The sequence below is a fragment of the Ochotona princeps genome, chromosome 4 (assembly GCF_030435755.1).
Source record: "Ochotona princeps isolate mOchPri1 chromosome 4, mOchPri1.hap1, whole genome shotgun sequence".
NCBI lineage: Eukaryota > Metazoa > Chordata > Mammalia > Lagomorpha > Ochotonidae > Ochotona > Ochotona princeps.
The window spans coordinates 2304004-2322240 of record NC_080835.1 but is presented as its reverse complement, the minus strand read 5'-3'; the positions used below and the strand labels follow the sequence as shown (position 1 = coordinate 2322240).

The 18237-nt window shown below is 59.0% G+C and overlaps 1 protein-coding gene across 2 annotated transcripts; it reads left to right on the top strand.

Moving 5' to 3' along the window:
- Nucleotides 1–8246: 8246 nt before the first annotated feature.
- Nucleotides 8247–16945, top strand: DHCR7 (7-dehydrocholesterol reductase). Of its 2 annotated transcripts, none has more exons than XM_058662693.1 (8): nt 8247–8321; nt 10154–10257; nt 10950–11172; nt 11859–11949; nt 12524–12737; nt 13881–14085; nt 14722–14853; nt 16110–16945. In XM_058662693.1, exons 2-8 carry the CDS (start codon nt 10160–10162, stop codon nt 16572–16574), a joined length of 1428 nt encoding a protein of 475 aa, XP_058518676.1. In that variant the 5' UTR covers nt 8247–8321; nt 10154–10159; the 3' UTR covers nt 16575–16945. The 2 variants fall into 2 exon arrangements, with proteins under 2 accessions (XP_058518676.1, XP_058518677.1); XM_058662694.1 differs by lacking the exon at nt 8247–8321 and adding an exon at nt 9438–9479.
- The last annotated feature ends 1292 nt before the right edge of the window (nt 16946–18237 follow it).

Here is an 18237-nt window from a genome sequence, read left to right as displayed (position 1 = left end):
CGCTCGCAGGGGGCGCTTCTGGAGCTCGGCTGTGTCTCTGCAGCCTGAACCTGTTTCCCGCTGCACAGTCACGGGTACCAGAGGAAGAAGTGATGGGTGGCAGCGTGGTCCTGCAAGGACCTGGGAAGGTGCAGGGGCCCGGCGGCCTCATGCTGCCCCCTGCACGCTGGCCGCTCGCCCCAGCCCTCGGAGTCTCCCGCTGCTGGAGCTGCCCTGTGGTCGCTGCCTTCTTGCTCCTGCACCTGCACACTGACCACAGTGTGTCCAGCTCGGCCTCAGCCGGGACACCAGCGCGCCCACGGCCGTCTGCAACAGCAGAGAAAGGCCCGCTTCTTCTCCAGGCTGTCTGGCCTGGTCACTTCCAGCAGATTCTCCATCCAGCGCTGGTTCACTCTCCAAGTGGCCACAGTGGCTGGAGCTGAGCCAATGCAAAGCCAGGAGCCAGGAGCCTCCTCCGGGTCTCCCATGCGAGTGCAAGGTCCCAAGCCCTGGACTGTCCTTGTCTGTCTTCCCATGCCATAAACAGGGAGCTGCATGGGGAGCTGGCACCTCACCATGTGCCTGTATGAGCTGCAAACGACGGCTTTTGCGCTGTGCCACAACGGCCCCATGTTTAGTGTTTGTAAATCGCTTCTCGACATGTGTGACGTCATGCCTGCCCAGGCCAGTCTGGTCACTCGGCAGGAGCTCAGGCGTGCCAGCTGCATGGTTCAGTCCTCACAGAGGCCGCAGGCCGAGTGTTCAATGCCACACCCACCACATCCACAGGCTGCCTTGCCGCAGGTCCGAGTCCTGGGCTCTCGTGCCGACCGTGGCAGATCCCAGGCCTGGGGCGGAGGCAGAGGGGACCACGGGCACGTGGAAATGGGCACATTGTCGCAGAGTGATGAGGACCTGAGGGCCAGGTCTCCCTCAAAAACTTAAGAACAAACAATGGCCCAGCATCGTGGCCTAACAGGTAAAGTCCTTGCCTTGAATGTGCCAGGATCCCATATGGGCGCTGGTTCTAATCCCAGATGCTCCACTTCCCATCCAGCTCCCTCCTTGTGGCCTGGGAATGCAGTCCAGGACGGCCCAAAGCCTTGGGACCCTGCACCTACGTGGGAGACCCAGAAGAGGCTCCTGGCTTCTGACTTCAGATGGGTGTAGCTCCAGCCATTGTGGTTGCTTGGGGAGTGAATCATCAGACAGAAGATCTTCCTCTCTGTCTCTCTTCCTCTCTGTATATCTGCCTTTCCAATAAAATAAACAAACAAACAAACAGTGCGGGAGAATCAAGATGGAGGAAAAGGGTAAGGGCATGATTAAACAGATGGAGAAATATTAGCCAGTGTGAAGCAGAGAGGACACATTCCAGGAAATAGGAGAGGACAGAATGACAGCAGAGGGGCACCTGGAGACTGACAGACACTGGAAAGCAATAGACACAACGGTGTGGTGCTGTAGTGACCAACACCTCAGTGGTATTCAGCTAACAGAGATCAGAACTCCACTGGCAGCCTGAACTCCACCAGCAACCAGGTGGGAAGGGACTTTCACTGGGAGCTTGGGAGGTGAACCCAGACAAAGAACTGCCTGTCCTGCTGGTCCGTTTGATTTGACCAGGAGCAGAGACAGAGCAGCAGATCCCAGACGGACAGTGCGGGAACAGGGTGGATTTCACAGCCCAGTCCACTCCTTAAAGCCATATCGGGCACCATTTTGTTGAAGGAGGCCAGGGCAATGGACAGGACTGCACATGCGCTGAGCTGGGAGTGAACTCATTTCTGACTCAGTGAACTGCAGCAATGTGGCATTCTACAGGTTCCACCCAAGACAGGTCCAAGTAGCCCTCAGACCTCATGGCCAGCAGATCAAGAACTCTAGTAGTGGTACGTCAGGCGCCATTTTGCACACTGTGGCAATAGCTTTAGGACTGCAGGGCACAACAGTGAACTGTGCATGTGCTGAGCTCGCGAGAACTCACTGAGTTCCGTGGATTGCACTGGTCCCGCAGAAAAATAAGACCGACTTTGCATCGTACAGGCCAAAATAGGTTTATGTGACCCTCAGACCTAACAGACAACAGGTTCTAGCAAAATTCCCACCACCAACAACCTAGCTATATAGGACACCTGGTGTCTCCCTCATCCTGGGACCTACTCCAACCGGAAGTGGGAGAAAGGTTGTACAGAGAATGGTGCAGCCTCAGCATGGTATCACAGGAGGTGGGGAGTGGTGAGCCAGGAGCTGGGGCTACTGAGACCATGGTGGAAATCTAACATAAGAACCCAGACCTGGAACTCGCTGGAGGGAGTGGCACAAGTGACTGCAAACAAAGAGCTGAGTACCAACTGCACTAAGTAAAATCGAACTGTAGACGTGTGAGTGACAGAGCTTAGAAACCGGCCCCTAAGAGAAGAATCTGCTAACTAGAACTACAATGACCAAGAGCAAAAAAAAAAAGAGACAGACAAAAATGAATATTACTGAAGACTCCCCTGCAAAGGAGCAAAACCCTTTGCCAACCTCAGAGTTCACTGAGGAAGACATTGAGAAAATGGGGGACACAGAATTCAAAACCCTTGTTATAAAGCCTCTTATCAACAATGAGAAGCAGGTACCGCAGGCATTCGAGGAATTCAAGGAGTATGTCACACTGGGAATGAATCAAGTGAAAGCTGATCTATCAGAAATGAAGAACACAGTAGAGCAAACTCAAAGTCCAATGGAAAGTCTCCAAAATAGAATGAAAGAAGCAGAAAAAATAATCTCAAAATTAGAAGATATTTCCTGTCACCAGGGGGAAACAAACAACAAGCTGGAAGCAGAGCTGGATCAGGCCAAAAAAAGTATTCGAGAATTGAAAGACACTATTGAAAGGCAAAATGTAAGAGTTATGGGAGTCCCAGAAGGTGCAGAAAGACAAGCTGGGTTTACAAATGCATTTAATGAAACAATAAGGGAAAATTTCCCTAATCAAGAGAAAGAATTGGGAAACAAGATCCAGGAGGGGCACAGAACTCCCAACAGGCCTGACCAAAAGAGATCTTCACCAAGACACAGGATCTTCAAGCTCTCTTCAATTGAACATGAGGAAAAGATCCTTAAATGTGCACGTGAAAAAAATCAACTGACATATAAAGGAATGCCAATTAAACTTATAGGAGATCTCTCACAGGAAACTCTACAGGCCAGAAGAGAATGGAGTGACATATTCCAGATTCCAAAAGCAAAAAATTGTTGGCCCAATTGTTGTTTCCTTTGTCTTTGAAAATGAAATAAAATTCTTCCACAGTCAGGAAAGTTACAAGAATTTGCCTTTTCCAAACCTGTCCTACAAATGATACTTCTCTTGACAGAGAAGAGGAATAGCACCCACCAAAACCAAAGGCAAATGCGAAGAACATCCCAGCAAAATGACAGACTAAATCAAAGAGCAACCTATTGCTAAAATGACAGGGCCAAATCACCACCCATTCATAGTAACCCTGAATGTCAATGGCTTAAACTCATCAATCAAATGTCATAGATTAGTAGACTGAATTAAAACAACAAAACCCATCTGTTTGTTGCCTACGGGAGACACATTTCACCAACAAAGATCAGCAGAAACTATACCTTATGGATTTTGATTTTTTGTTAGTTTTACCTCTTTAAAACACTTTCTTCTCATTAAATTCGTCAGTGACTCAGAGATCATACAGTAGCATCATTTTCTTCAAGAAGGTTCTTGATTTTCTTTTACATTTCTTCAGCAACACATTAGTCATTCAGTAGCATGTTATTTAACTTCATGGTGTTGCTAATTTCTTTTTTTCTTCCTGTTGTTGATTTTGTATTGTGGCTTTTCATTTATGGGATGTACAGTAGCTGTGTCATGGAGACTATCCTATCCAGATGTGAGGATACAATGCAGTAGGCATCTCGACTTCCAGACCAAGATGGACTCCCAATGAAACTGTTTACTGTATCTTGACAATAGGATGGTGAACTCTGCCATTGTCCATGCCCGTAATGATGGACCTATGACTGTGCATGAAGAACTACACTATAGCAACAATAAAGGGGACTCAATGGGGGCGGGGGGTGGTAAGGGAAATCCCAGGGCCTATGGAACTGTATCATAAACTAATAATAGTAATAGTAATAAAAAGAGCTTGCAGTGTGGCGTCCTCAGGAGTCGACCCCAGCGGGGCCTGGCACGGTGTGTGGCAAGCGGAGCCCGGCACGGTGTGTGGCAAGCGGAGCCCGGCACGGTGTGTGGCAAGCGGGGCCCGGCACGGTGTGTGGCAAGCGGGGCCCGGCACGGTGAGCAGCATTCTAAGCCAGTGCCTGAGGCACAGCATCCTGAGTCAGCGCTGGTTTGCTCCACCTTCAACCCAGCTTCCCACAAAAGGCCTGGACAGCAGCAGGAGCGTGTCCAAGTGCTTGACCCTCCGCCCTGGGGGAGACGCGGAAGCAGCCCCTGGCTCTCTGCTGGCCCAACCCCAGCTTTGCTGCTATTCTGGGGGCGTAAGAAGCGATTATAAAAAAGAACCCAAGGCCCAGTGTGATGGCTCAGTGGGTGAATCTTCACCTTGCAAGCACCAGGGTCCCATGGTCGCCGGTCCATGTCCCAGAGGCCTTGCATCCCATCCAGCTCCCTGCTTGTGGCCTGGGAAAGCAGTCGAGGACGGCCCAAAGCCTTGGGACCCTGCACCCGTGTGGGAGACCTAGGAGAAGCTCCTGGCTTCTGGCTTCAGATCAGCGCAGCTCTGGCTGTTGGGGCTGGTTGAGGAGTGAACCAGCAGGTGGAAGGTTTTTCTGTAAATCTGCCTTTCCAATAAAAATAAAATAAATCTTAATTACAAAATAAACCTTTAGTCTATACTAATAGAATGTACAGAGAATATTTACAGAATAATGCCAGCTACTCATCATTTAATACAAACTTTAAAAGTGTATTTTCAGGGTCCGGTGCAGCAGCCTAGTGGCTAAAGTCCTCACCTTGCATGCGCCAGGATCCCATATGGGGGCCAGTTCGTTTCCCAGCTGTCCCACTTCATTTCCAGCTCCCTGTCTGTGGAAAAGCAGTGGAGGACGGCCGAAAGCTTTGGGACCCTGTGCCCATGTGGGAGACCTTGGAGAAGTTCCTGGCTCCTGGCTTCAGGTTGGCTCAGCTCCAGCCATTACGGTCAGTTGGGGAGTGAAGAATCAACGGACAGATCTTTCCCTCTGTCTCTCCTCTTTGTATATCTGACTTTCCAATAAAAATAAATAAAATCTCTTTTTTAAAGTATATTTTCAGTGAGAGACAGAGCAGTGGAAGAGTCCCCTCCCTCTGATGGTTCATTCCTCGCCCAGGTGGGTGACGCCGGAAGCCAGTATCTCCATCGGGGCCTCCCGTGTGATCAGCAGGGGCCCGGGGGGACAGGAGTCACTGTGCTCCCAGGGCAGAGGGAGGGAACTGGGAGAGAGGGAGAGGCCTGGGAGGGAACTCAGACAGCCAACACGCTATGACACAGCGCCTGCTGGGAGGGAGAGAAATGACTAAGAAAACATCCAGTGTGTGCCCAGAGGGGACCGGGCGGGCGTCACAAGGGATTGGATCAAAGCTTCTCGAGCAACACATTGGCACACAGTGCCACTCACTGCTTACGCGTCCGTCGGAAGTCGAAGATGGAAGGGCCTGTGCTGGGAGCCATTGCACCGTGACCTGGGCGGCATGAACAGGCTTGGCTGGAGAGGCAGGCGATGTGTAATGGAGAAACGGAGAAATGAGACAGTCGCGAGCCAAGAATGGTGAAAGTGGGGACGAGAGCTCGGCCCAGAAGGCCTTGTCGCCTCGACCTTTGACTGAACCGCTGGGGGGCAGTGGAATGATGGGACGTGGCGTGTTGCAAAGGTTGAGGGCCCGAGCATTGTTGATGTTTGCTAGTCAAGGTCTGATGTTCAGGAGGTAACTGCGCTGCCCCAGGACAGACGTCCGGACTGGCTGTCCCAAGGACATCACCTCCACACATGGTCCTGTGGCCTTAGGCTGTCATCGCACAGCCGCCGACCTCGCCCACAGGCTTCGACCTCTGGCCTCTGCCCATGCTCGGCGGCCGCCCCCAGAACTTGGCCTTGGTCTCTGGCACCAGCTGCCTGCGGCACCCCAGAAGACCTCGTAGGTCCGGTGTGGACGGTGACCCAGAGCGGCGGTGTGCAGCCTGCCCACCGGGCGCCCAGCAGGCCCCGTGCGGTCTCAGGCCATGCTGCCGCCCCTCCCCACACGCAGGCCCTCACGCAGGGTGCGGCTCCTTGCTCGGAAGGGACAGCCGCCCAGGCCCACCCGGGGACCTCTGTGGGAAACTGCAGAGACAACAGGAGATGGTACTGATGCGGTCGGAAGCTTCCAGAAGGCAGGCCGGGCACAGGGAGCTGCAGAAGAGCTGTCCTGTTCCTGCAGCGACAAAGTCAGGAAGAAAGCAAGAATAAACAGGGCGTGGGCGGGGGGCGGGGGGCCACAGCCACCATGCAGAGTGTCCCATCACCCAGAGCGTAGGGGCTGGAGACAGGGCGAGTGGGCCCTCCGGCACGCTTGTTCTGCAGGAAAGGTTTAAGCAGAGATAATCTTCCAAGATCACACTCGGGTGCGTGTGGCGGCTTGGCTGGTAAACAGCACGCTGACTCCGCAGGCTGAGCACCGGTGCCCCATCTGCGTCCGGCCTCTGGTCCCAGCTGCTCCACTTCCCAGCCAGCGGAGGAGCGCCTAACTCCTCGGGCTCCTGGCCATGGACTAGCCCGGCTCTCTTTCTGCAGCTCTGCCTTTCAAATAAAGAATTTTTAAAAAAAATTTTTTTTTTTTTTGGAAAGGTAGATACACAGAGAGGAGAAGAAACAGAGGAAGATCCTTCCATTCCCAAGCGGCCGCAACAGCCAGAGCTGAGCCGATCCAAAGCCAGGAGCCCGGAACTTCTTCCAGGTCTCCCACACAGGTGCAGGGTCCCAGGGCTTTGGGCCGTCCTCCACTGCTCTCCCAGGCCACAAGCAGGGAGCTGGATGGGAAGCAGGGCCTCCGGGATCAGAACCGGTGCCCATATGGGACCCTGGAGCGTGCAAGGTGAGGACATTAGTCACTAGGCTACTGTGCCGGGCCCTCAAATAAAGAATTGTGTCAAAGTAATTGTAATAAGTGGCACTCAGAAGGCACCAGGCCGGCAGAGAAAGCCAGCTGGTGTCACATCTTCCTGACAGGCATAAGCCACAGGGAAGCTATGAAGAAATGGCTCTGACACAGAGGCTGGGGCATGACCCTGGTGGAGGACTGCCAGGCACCCAGTGCCCTTGCCTCAAGGCCGTCCCCTGGAGCAGTCTTCTCCCGGCCTGGTGTCACTGCGGCCACAGAGAGGCTTTTAGGACACCTGCAGCAGCCCCGGCCCTCGCTCCAGGCCCCGTCGCCCCTTCCATGTTGCCTTGTCCGTCAGCACCCACCCTGTGGAGTCGGCGGGAGAAGAGGCAGGTTGCTCAAGGCAGGAGTGGCCATCTTCCTCCTGTTGGGAACTCCCTCGCCCTGCTTCTCAGGGAGGCGCCTTGTCTCTGGGGAATGCACCTTCCCACCGTCTGGGGCCAGTGCTGTGACTGGGTAGGTCACATGGCGGCCTGCAGTATGGCCAGCACCCCGGCTCTGGCCGCCTAGCTCCGAGCTGATGGCGCCTGGCAAAGCAGGAGACGACGGCCCAAGGACTTGGGTCCCTGCCACCCGGTTGTCCACAGGGCCTGTTGCCCTTCTGTCCGAGACTGGCCAGTGTCCAGCTCCAGCTGGTGGGAGGCAGGGGCGCGGGCCCACCTAACATCTTGCCCATTGCGTGCGCGCATCACCGTCCCCGCCGGCCACCGAGGCCCTCCTGTCCTGGCTCAGGGGTGCCCTGCTGAGCTCGCCCGGGGCTCGCTTCCTGGGGGTCCCGGCCTGTGCTCAGGCGGCCGAGCCCCGCGCCTCCTTTCAGGGATTCCGCGCCAGTCCCGGCGGTTCAGCCCGGCTGCCTCCGGGGCTCCGGGGCTGCTCCGTCCGGGCCCGGGAGGGCCAGGTGACCATGGCGGGGCCGGTGGCCGCGCGGGGCGGGCCCTGGCCGTCAGTCTCGTGTCCTGCGGCCGCCGAGTGGCGCGCGCACTGGGCCAGAGAGTCAGCTCAGGCTCATGGGCCAATGGCTGGGCGCAGATGCCGCAGGCCTTCGCCGAGCGCGCTGCGCATTGGCCTCCTGTCGCCCCCACGTCATGTGAGAGGGCGGGCTGAGCTGGTGGGGTGGGCTGCCCGTCTCCCGCGCGAGGGCACATCGGTGCCCAGTTCGGCGCGCGCTCAGGGCGGAGCGGGAGCGGAGGTGAGGCCGCGGGCTGGGCGCGCCGCGTAGGTCCCGTGCTGGGCGCGCGCTGCGCTGCGCTGCGGGGACAGCGGTGATGGCGCGCGGCGGGGGCCAGGGCCACGCTGTCCCGCGCAATTCCCCAGGGCCACCCCGACCCTCGCCGGACGCCCCGAACTCCCGGGACGGCCGGAGCGCTGCCGGTGCCCGCGGAGAGGCGGAGAGCAGGTGCGCGGGAACACCCGCCTCCCCCCAAGCCCGCTGGAGCTGCGAGGCCGCGGTCACTCGGGGGCTTCCGGCCTGGGTCTTCCCGGGAGCGCGGCGAGCTGCCTGGGGCTGCGCGGGGGCTGCCTGGCCTCACAAAGGCACTCCTCTTCTCTGCCGGCTCCGCGCGCCCGGCAGGGTCCCCACTCCGAGTGCTGGGGCTCGTTGGGCACCTGGCAGTGGCGCTCCTGGTGGTGAAGCCAGGGCAAGTGGGGGACTGTGTGGGTGGGTCCCAGGGCGTCCTGCCCGCCTCTGACCAAGCTTTATGATTTTTTTGTTGTTGTGTTTTTACTTTTGTGTGACTTCCATTTCTGCTGGAGCTAGCAGGTGCTTCAGTTTTTCCCTGCAAAGGTCTCTAAGCTGCGTCACTCCAGAACCCTGGTCCCCTGCCGCTGGTCTTGTGGAGAAGTTCTTGCCTGCTACTGCTCTGGGTTTGGCGGGGATCACATCCCGAGAGGCTGCCTTGATTATGTGACTCAGTAGCAGTTGCTCAAGCTCAGAATTTTCCACCGTCACCTCGGGGCCCCACCTGCTTACAACACGGCCCAAACCACTCTATGCTAGTCCTGCCTTTGGTCTGAAAACGGTTTTTAAGATTTTTGTGTTTTTGTGTACTTGGAGGTCAGAGTTACAGAGAGAGAGGGAGATCTTACATCCGATGGTTCAGGCCCCAAGTGGCCGTAGAAGCCACAGCTGGTCCAGTTCAACACTGGGAGCCGGGAGCTTCTCCCAGGTCGCCCACGTAGGTGCAGGAGCCCAAGTACTTGGGCCACCTCCTGCTGTTCTGCCGGGCACATTGGCAGGGAGAGCTGTGTGGGCAGGTGGTGTCACAGGCAGAGCAGGGGTTACCCGGCTGCCTTGGTCCACTTTGTCCAGGACGCAGGAGTTCTGGTCTCAGCCCCAGGTTATAGCCAGGTGAGCAGCTGTGGGCACCCAGGTGTGTTGGCAGCCAGGTTCGTTCCTGGTGGTGGTGGTTTATTCTAACCACCTCCTGCCAACCCCTGCCGTGTGTACTGTTGACTCGGGAGGGGTAGGACACTCAGGGCTCTGGCCCTGGCACAGCTACATGGGGTGGACAGGTAGGAGGCCAGTCCTGTGCCCAGTGCCCTGGCAGGGACATGGAGAGAAGCTGCGGGGACGGCAGCTCTGCTGAGAGAGGACACGTGCGGGCGTGTCCCACGCGGGGTGGGCAGCAGGCCCAGGGCGAGATGGAGCACACCCCGGGGTCCCCGCACGCCTGGACCCCGGGGGACACGCGTGGCCCTGGGCAGCGCCTCTCCTGGACAGCGCCGTCCTGCCGCACTTGCCAGCGTATCTAATCTCAGATCTCAAGCGCCAGACACCTGTGGCTGCCGACCTCGTTAGGCAAGTCCCGGTGAGAAGGCAGGTTGTATAAACTCACCTTCAGCCGCGTACTCCTGGGTACAGGGTGCCGCCCCAGGGCCTCCACTGCCTGCAAAACCTCCATGCCTCCTACATGCTCTGGGCCTGTGCCAGAAGGAACACGGGAGACCAGCTGCAAGGAGTGACGTGCAGTGGCCACAGCCGGCAGGCAGGCGTCCCTCTGAGCCCGTGTCTTCTCCCCGCAGGGCCCAATGGCTGCCAGGTCCCAGGCCAGCACTCCCAAGGCGGAGAAGCCGGACAGTGTCAGCAATGGCCAGCCTACGTGCCAAGGCCAGTGGGGCCGCGCCTGGTAAGGCTACCCCCGTACTCCCAGCAAGGGGGGGCCGGGTGGACTGGGGAGGCATTATGGATTTTCATTGTTAGGGTGAGTCGCAAGCGAGCATGTCTGGTTTTCCGTGAGCTAGGATATGTCACTGTCAGGATCGATCAGGCAACGAGAAGATGCTTAACGGAGAAATGATTCTACGAAACTACACTGCGGCCATCGTCCGCTCTTTGAGGACGATGCCCTTTGTCTAGCAAACGATCTTGGGTGGCACTCGGAGTCTAGGGCTGGTATTCCTTGCTAATTATTAAAAGTCAAAAAGGGAAAGCAGCATAGCCAACCTGAACACAGGGAGACAGGAGGAGACAGCCTTGGGGTGGGGGTCTGCTGCCCTCACGGACAGCCGAGAGAGCAGTGGGGCTTGGTGGCTCCAAGACCCCAGGTGTTCCTGGCTCGTGAGAAGCCTCTGGTCCGCAGACACTCTGAGCTCCTCCATGTCGTGAGTAGGGTAGAAGCGGTGGCAGGGGCGGGTGTGGGACAGGTGGCGGCCAGCCACTGCCCGCCCTGGCCTAGCTCTGTTCTTGCTTGGTGTCAGGGTGAGGGCGGCACTGTCCTCAGATGGGGCCATGTGCATCGTGGGGGGCTGCCCGCCGCGATGGGAGGGGTCCCTCGCCCGCTGCCAGGGCGTCTGGGTGATGTTGCCATGCTTCCCGCAGGGAGGTGGACTGGTTCTCCCTGGTCAGCGTCGTCTTCCTGCTGTTGTTCGCGCCCTTCATCGTATACTACTTCATCATGGCCTGTGACCAGTACAGCTGCGCCCTGACCGGCCCCCTGCTGGACGTTGCCACCGGCCGGGCCCGCCTCGCCGACATCTGGGCCAAGACCCCGCCTGTGACGAAGACGGCCGCCCAGCTCTACACCTGCTGGGTCGCGTTCCAGGTTGGTCAGTGGTCCTGCCCTGGAGGCCGGTGAGGGCTGTGCCCAGCTGCTCGGCTCAGGCAGCCGTGAGGGCGCCGCCTGAGGCCCCTGCACGTCACTTTGTCGTCGTGTCAGGGGCAGCCCAGGTCATGAGAGACAGAACATGTGGTCGTCCGCCATTGGGCTGCTGTTTGGCAGTGGAGGAGTGAGTTCTGATCTAGGCTTGCACTTGGATCCACCCGGAAAGGACCGTCCTGCGGGAAGAAGCCAGAGGCCACACCCCCCACCAACCCCGGGCTGTCCGTCTCAGCCGGCAGCAGGGTGATCCGCCCCAGTGCGAGCAGTGAGGACCAAGTTCCCTGACTAGGTCAGGCTTAGAGGCCCCCTAGCACACGCCAGCTGCCGCGGCCCTGCTCGCACATCGCGGGTGGGCTGTGCAGTAGGTGTGTGGCGTGGTGTCTTACAATGCCTGCCTCCCCCAGCTCCAGAGGAAAGTGGCCAGGAGGGAGCCGTGTGTCCTGGGGTGGGTCATGCCATGGTGGACCTGCTGCTCCTACTGGGGAGTCCCTGAGCTCAGCTTGTTCGAGTTCCCTGACACCTCTAGAGTAAAACCCGGGGTCCCCCCAGCTCGGCTAAGGGCTGCCAGTGAGTACCAGCACAGCTGGGCCCAGGGGCTGTGGGTCACGGGCATCCCCTGTGTGTTGCAGGTGTTCTTATACGTGCTGCTCCCTGACGTCTGCCATAAGTTCCTGCCAGGCTATGTCGGAGGCATCCAAGAAGGGGCTGTGACCCCCGCAGGTGAACACACCCCACACGCTGAGGCACACATCCAGGCCAGCAGAGTCAGGGTCTTGCCTATGTCCAGCCCTTCACATCGTGGGGCCTGCCCTCCGTCGTCCACCCTGAGGACCCGTCCCCAGGGAAAAGTGAGGCATGCTGGAATGGTTCCATAGCAGCAGGCCCGGGCGACCAGTGGGACAGCCAGGAGGACAGGAGAGCCGCCTGTGCCCGCTGCCTGCCCAGGCCCACGGCTCAGCTTGGGCGTTCATTCCTCACTGGCCCCCAGAACATGCGGGCTGCTCTCCCCACCGCGTCTTCACCTTGCCCTTGGGGACGCTGAGGCGCAGGGGGCCTGGACGCCACAGGGATACCACACGGGCTGCTGGGGTTCCCTGCACAGGTGCCGTCTCCCCTCTCCTTGGGGACCTGGCCCCATCAGGCTGCTCCTCCAGCAGTGGCTGGCAGGCCGCCCTGGCCCTTGAACCTGGCCCTTTCTGGGGTCGTGCATGTGCCCTGGGCCAGGACCGACAGAACCGGAGCCCGGAAGGCGAGGAGGGCTGTATGTGACTCCGGGATTCCCCCTCCTCCACAGGGATCGTTAACAAGTACGAGATCAATGGCCTGCAAGCCTGGCTTATCACACACCTGCTGTGGTTGGCCAATGCCTACTTCCTGTCCTGGTTCTCACCCACCATCATCTTCGACAACTGGATCCCACTGCTGTGGTGCGCCAACATTCTTGGATACGCCGTGTCCGTCTTCGCCATGGTCAAGGGCTACCTCTTCCCCACCAGCGCCACTGACTGGTATGTTCAGCCCCTGAGGTGTCACCTCCAGGGCTGTCACAGGACCCCACCAGCTGCAAAGGCGACTGGCGGCCAGGCCCGGCCGGGCTGCCCGCTGCCTCTGCCATCGCTGGGGGCCAGAGTTCTGGTGGCTTAGTGATTTCAGCCCATCAGCTTCGTGGGACAGCTGTGCGAGCTGGTTCCATCCCCAAGAAAGTCTTTTTTTTTTTTTTTTTTGAAATTTATTTTTATCGGAAAGGCAGATTTGACAGAGAAAGCTTTCATCTGCTGATAAGGAGAGGCTGGTGTTTGAATATGGAGGATTAGCCAGCTGAGCCAACGTGTCAGGCCCCCCGTGAAAGTTCTGGGCAGTGCTTCTGGGTAGTGATTAGCTGGCTTAACAACCAACCCTGCTGCATACTCAGCCACTGCCCCGTCCATCCACCCATTGTCTAAGCCACCTGTTATCTCATCCACCCACCCACCCACCCATCCATCCATCCATCTGTCCATCCACCCATTCATCCATCCACCCACCCACGCATCCATCCATCCACTTACCCACCCATCCACCCATCCACTCACCCCCTCATCCGTGCACTCCTCCTCTGCACCCCATCATTGGCAGTGAGGCTTACAGGTGTGTTTTCTTGAACTGCTGCACGCAGGTCGGGCAGGTGACTGGTAACCGAGGTAACCAAGGAGATGAGTTGGAACAGGACGCAGCCTGGAGCTCGGCTGCCTGTCGGCTCTTCGTTGCTTCTGCTGAGATCCCCGACTGGACGAGCAGTTTGCTCTGGGAGTTCTCGCAGTGTGGGTCCGGTGGCACAGCCCTCTGAGGATGTCTGCCCAGCCCTAGCTGGACACAGACCAAGATGGGCGGGGCCTCTGGGGACACAGGCCCTCCCAGGGCGGGGAGGCCCGTGCCCAGCTCTGTGTGCACAGGAGCAGGCTGGGGCTGCGTGCTGAGGACACAGGCTCTCCCAGGGCGGGGAGGCCCGTGCCCAGCTCTGTGTGCACAGGAGCAGGCTGGGGCTGCGTGCTGAGGACACAGGCTGTCCCAGGGCGGGGAGGCCCGTGCCCAGCAGCTGAATGCACAGGAGCAGGCTGGGGCTGCGTGCTGAGGTATGTCCTGGTACCAGATGTCTCCCTTCTGGTTTTCAGCAAGTTCACTGGCAACTTCTTCTACAACTTCATGATGGGCATTGAGTTCAACCCCCGGATTGGGAAGTGGTTTGACTTCAAGCTCTTCTTCAACGGGCGCCCAGGGATTGTGGCCTGGACACTCATCAACCTGTCCTTTGCGGCCAAGCAGCGGGAGCTCTACGGCCAAGTGACCAACTCCATGGTCTTGGTCAATGTCCTGCAGGTAGCTGAGAGGACAGTCATGGCAACCACCCCTGTCCGCCCACCCTAACCCACCGCTTCCCAGCGTGACCAAGTGCAAGCGCTTACTGCTGCCTTGGCCCGGTAGGGCACGGGGACTCTGACCTGCCCTGGTCCTCGAAGATCTCCCTTGGGGTCAGCTGGGTGACGGGACGGGGCTCCCAGTGGGAGGTCCCTGCCATGAGGGGGGTTTAAAGTCAGTCTCATGGAGAGAGAGACATCCTCCATCTGCTGGCCCACTCTCTAGATGGCCACAGCAGTGGGGGCTGGGCCAGGACGAGGCCCAGAGCCTTTGTTTTTGGGTGCTCATACAGCAGTCTCCACAGTGGTCACCCAACGATGCCGGCCACTTGCGGTTGCTGGGGCCATTGGCAGAGCAAGCACTGGCTGCTCCCTGTTCAGGCTGAGACAACCTTCGTGGTGGGCCCTCCCTCCCAGAGCCAGCCCGCTAGCCGGGGGGCATCCTCATTCCAAGGGAACTGCAGACCCCGAGGAAGGGCCCGCCCCATCCCATGTCCCCGGTGCGGAAGGAAGTGCAGGACACCCAGCTTGGCTCCACACCTGTGCAGGGCCAGGCCTCCCGCAGGGCGGGCCACTGATGGCGACCTGTGTCTCCCAGGGCATCTATGTGCTGGACTTCTTCTGGAATGAGGCCTGGTATCTCAAGACGATCGACATCTGCCACGACCACTTCGGCTGGTACCTGGGCTGGGGCGACTGCGTGTGGCTGCCCTACCTTTACACATTGCAGGTGAGGAGGTGGGCAGCTGTCGCCCGGGACACGGGGCTGTGTGGTCCATGGGTGCTGGGGCCACCCTCTCCCCAGCAGACTCAGGGTCCAGGCCAAACCTTGGCCCTCATGGAAGAACTCCCTGGAGTTCTAGGGTGATGGGAAGGCCCACCGTGGCAGGTGCGCCTCGACTTACTAGGGCCTCCGTGCCCAGAAACCCATCATAGGCTGACAATATTATTATACACAAGAGCTTGGGCTGTGTTGCTTGCTCGCTAAGCTCTGGAAAGTCACGGCTCAGCTGAACTTGCCCTCAAGGGTGCTGCAGGCAGGTCCAGCCAGGCAGCAGTATCCCCCCATGGGGCCGGCCTGCAGGGAGCATCCGCTTACGTACGGCTGTCTGAGAGCCAGAACAGCGGGCGGCAGGCGGGTCTGTGGATCCAGGGCTGTCGGAGGCAACCTGCCCTGTTGGAGGGGCCTGACCTTCCCGTGAGGACGCCAGCCCACCTTGCTCCTGCCTGCTGGGTGGGTGCCCAGGTATCAGGGCAGTGGGGTGCAGGAGGCCTCATCTCGGAGTCCCCCACATCAAACAAGAGCAACTGTGCTTAGAACTAGGGCAGGAGTGTTGGACTACGCTGCACGGTGTCCCTAAAAACCCTAACGGGATGCGCCTGCCAGGTTGTACGTGTCGTGCTGGCTTCATTCCGTGGCATGGAGCCACTGGGAAGGCTGGTGGGTGAGGACCCAGGCCAATGCACCCTGCAGGGCCTGGGGAGCAGAGTGTGTGGCAGGGAAAGGCACCGTGGGACGGCCCCATGTGTGCTGCAGGGGCTCAGGGTGCTGCCCTGGGGCCGTGGCACCTGCCACGTGGCTCTCGCTACCATGCCTGCTGCTCTGCCAACCTCTGAGCCGCATGAGCAGAGCTGCGGGTTCTGTATCCTCAGGTTCCCCTCACGCACCTTGAGCACGGGCAGGGCCAGCCCGCCAGCCTGCGATTATTTGCCGAGCACTGCTATTGAGGAGCTGTTTACATAACGGTGACCCGGTGTCAGGTGCCAATAAATCAAACACACCTGTTAATTCTGTTCTAGCAGATAGACGCCGACACATTGATAGCTAGGCAGGTGGAGAGTGATGCGGGTTCATTTATTCACCCCACACCTGCCCACCCTGGAGGGCCAGAAGCGTGGCAGTGGTGGAGGCGTGGCAGGTGGTGGAGGCGGAGCTGGGGTTGGGACAGCCCTGCTCCCCTGAGCCTCATTTGTCCTGTCTGGCAGGGACTGTACCTGGTCTACCACCCGGTGCAGCTGTCCACCCCGCACGCCGTGGGCGTCCTACTGCTGGGCCTGCTCGGCTACTACATCTTCCGGGTGGCCAACCATCAGAAGGACTTGTTCCGCAGCACCAATGGGCACTGCCTGATCTGGGGCCGCAAGCCGAAGGCCATTGAGTGTGTCTACACGTCGGCCGATGGGCAGAGGCACCACAGCAAGCTGCTGGTGTCCGGCTTCTGGGGCGTGGCCCGCCACTTCAACTACACGGGTGACCTCATGGGCAGCCTGGCCTACTGCCTGGCCTGTGGTGGCGGCCACCTGCTGCCTTACTTCTACATCATCTACATGACCATCCTGCTGACCCACCGCTGCCTGCGCGACGAGCACCGCTGTGCCCACAAGTACGGCCAGGACTGGGCGCGCTACAAAGCCGCCGTGCCGTACCGCCTGCTGCCCGGAGTCTTCTAGGTGTGGGGAAGGGCGGCCCCCAACCTGCTCACAGAGCCCGGCTTCCTCACCTGTCAGATGGGAGAGCCCACCCTAGGCAGGGGCTGGTCACCAGGAGCCACTGTGGCCCCAGCTGCCTTCTGCACCGGTGGCTCTCCACGTCTAGGTCAAGAGAGCGATTCGTGTCCTCTCAGCCCGCTGCACACTGCCTGGACAAGCTGTTACTGCCCCCTTCATGGGGCATTTCCAGGCCCCACCCGCCACGGTCAGGGCCGCCCTTTCTCCTAGTCAATGAACTTTGACATTGGTCTATCAGGGGTGCCCGGGGTGAAGCACTTAGCTCATTGTGCTTGCTCTGCACCTGCGAGTGGGCATGGAGCGTGCTGAGGGGGCCCTGCCCCGAGCAGTTGTCACGTGCCAAGTGCTCTCCTGCTGGCCCCTGCCCAGTCACCTTGACCTGCCTATCCTGCTTGCCTGGCCCTGTTGGTGGGCTTGGCGGCACCACAGAGATGGCGACAGGGAGTATCGGGGGACCTGCACGTTGCTTGCTTGTTGGGGCTTGCTCTGTGAGGTTCGCTAGACAAGTGGCCTGGGCCTGGAGTGAGGGTACCTCTGTCTGTGGAAAGTGGGTTCCAGCGCTTGCCTTGGGGCAGGGGTCCCACACAGCAGCTAGGATGCTGGTCGTGGCGTTCCTGTTTGATGCTGGTGTGCCTCGGCTCCTGCTCTGGACTCCATCCTGCTGACGCACGCATGGGGGCGGGGGGGGGAGAAGCTGGGTCCCTTTCTCTCAAATATAAAAGGAGAGAGGGAAAAAAGATCATTTGTTGTTGTTGCTAAGAGTATTTTGAAATACAGAGCTTTGGACACGCATAGCAGAGTGTATTTGCGGGGGGGAAGATGCGTGAATTTGAACCTTCACACCAAAACTGCTGGCATGTCGCATTTCTCTTGTTCTGGGGAGTCCCCCTTGCAGAAGCCGTTCGTCCTGTGAAGGCCCCTGTGGAGGGAAACCGTGGTGGCACTTCTATGTCCCGAGCGAGTCTGACCGTCCCCATGGGCCCAGGGTTTCTGGAGGAGGGAGTCTGTGGGCCTACCTGCCACAGGAGCCAGGTGAGTGGGGCCACCCCTGTAGGCCCTCTGCAGGAGCCAGGCTCAGACCAGAGGTGTGAAGTGTCACCTTTGTGAAGGGAAGGGCAGAGACACAGAGGGTGCCCACAGGTGGGGCAGTTGGAACTGGCTGGACAGGGCTGGAGGGGGTCAGAGGCACAGACCCCACCCAGGCTGACGCAAATGCCAGGGCACAGCCCTGTCCCCCCAACGCACGGATCTGTGAGGGTCCTAACCACCTGTGCGTGTCCATGTCACACTGCCCTACGTGGCATGGACAACTCTTCCAAAGTGCTGAGCAAGCTCACTGCCAGGAGGTTGCTGTGGGAGTTTGGAGCTCGGAGCAGTCATGGGTTGTGACTGCGTGGCCATGAGCAGGTGGCCTGCCCTTCTGGTGGCCCAGCCTCCCTGTATGGAAGCCAGGGTCAGGACCCTCCCACCCTTACTGGGAGGCGCCCACGCTCTTGGCCAAAGGTTGCTTTGCGGCTCCACAGCTCTCCCAGCTGGGCTACAGGTTCGTCTCCCGTGCGCCTGAGTGAGTGTCCTGGGCTGTCTGCCTGCCCTTGCTAGGGCAGAC

What these genes read in the sequence shown, in the direction of transcription:
- DHCR7 (XM_058662693.1), top strand. Translation starts at nt 10,160, where the DNA reads ATGGCTGCCAGGTCCCAGGCCAGCACTCCCAAGGCGGAGAAGCCGGAC. An exon ending in GGCCAGTGGGGCCGCGCCTG is followed by an intron (nt 10,258 to 10,949) that starts GTAAGGCTACCC and finishes TGCTTCCCGCAG; the next exon opens with GGAGGTGGACTGGTTCTCCC. An exon ending in CCCACCAGCGCCACTGACTG is followed by an intron (nt 12,738 to 13,880) that starts GTATGTTCAGCC and finishes TCTGGTTTTCAG; the next exon opens with CAAGTTCACTGGCAACTTCT.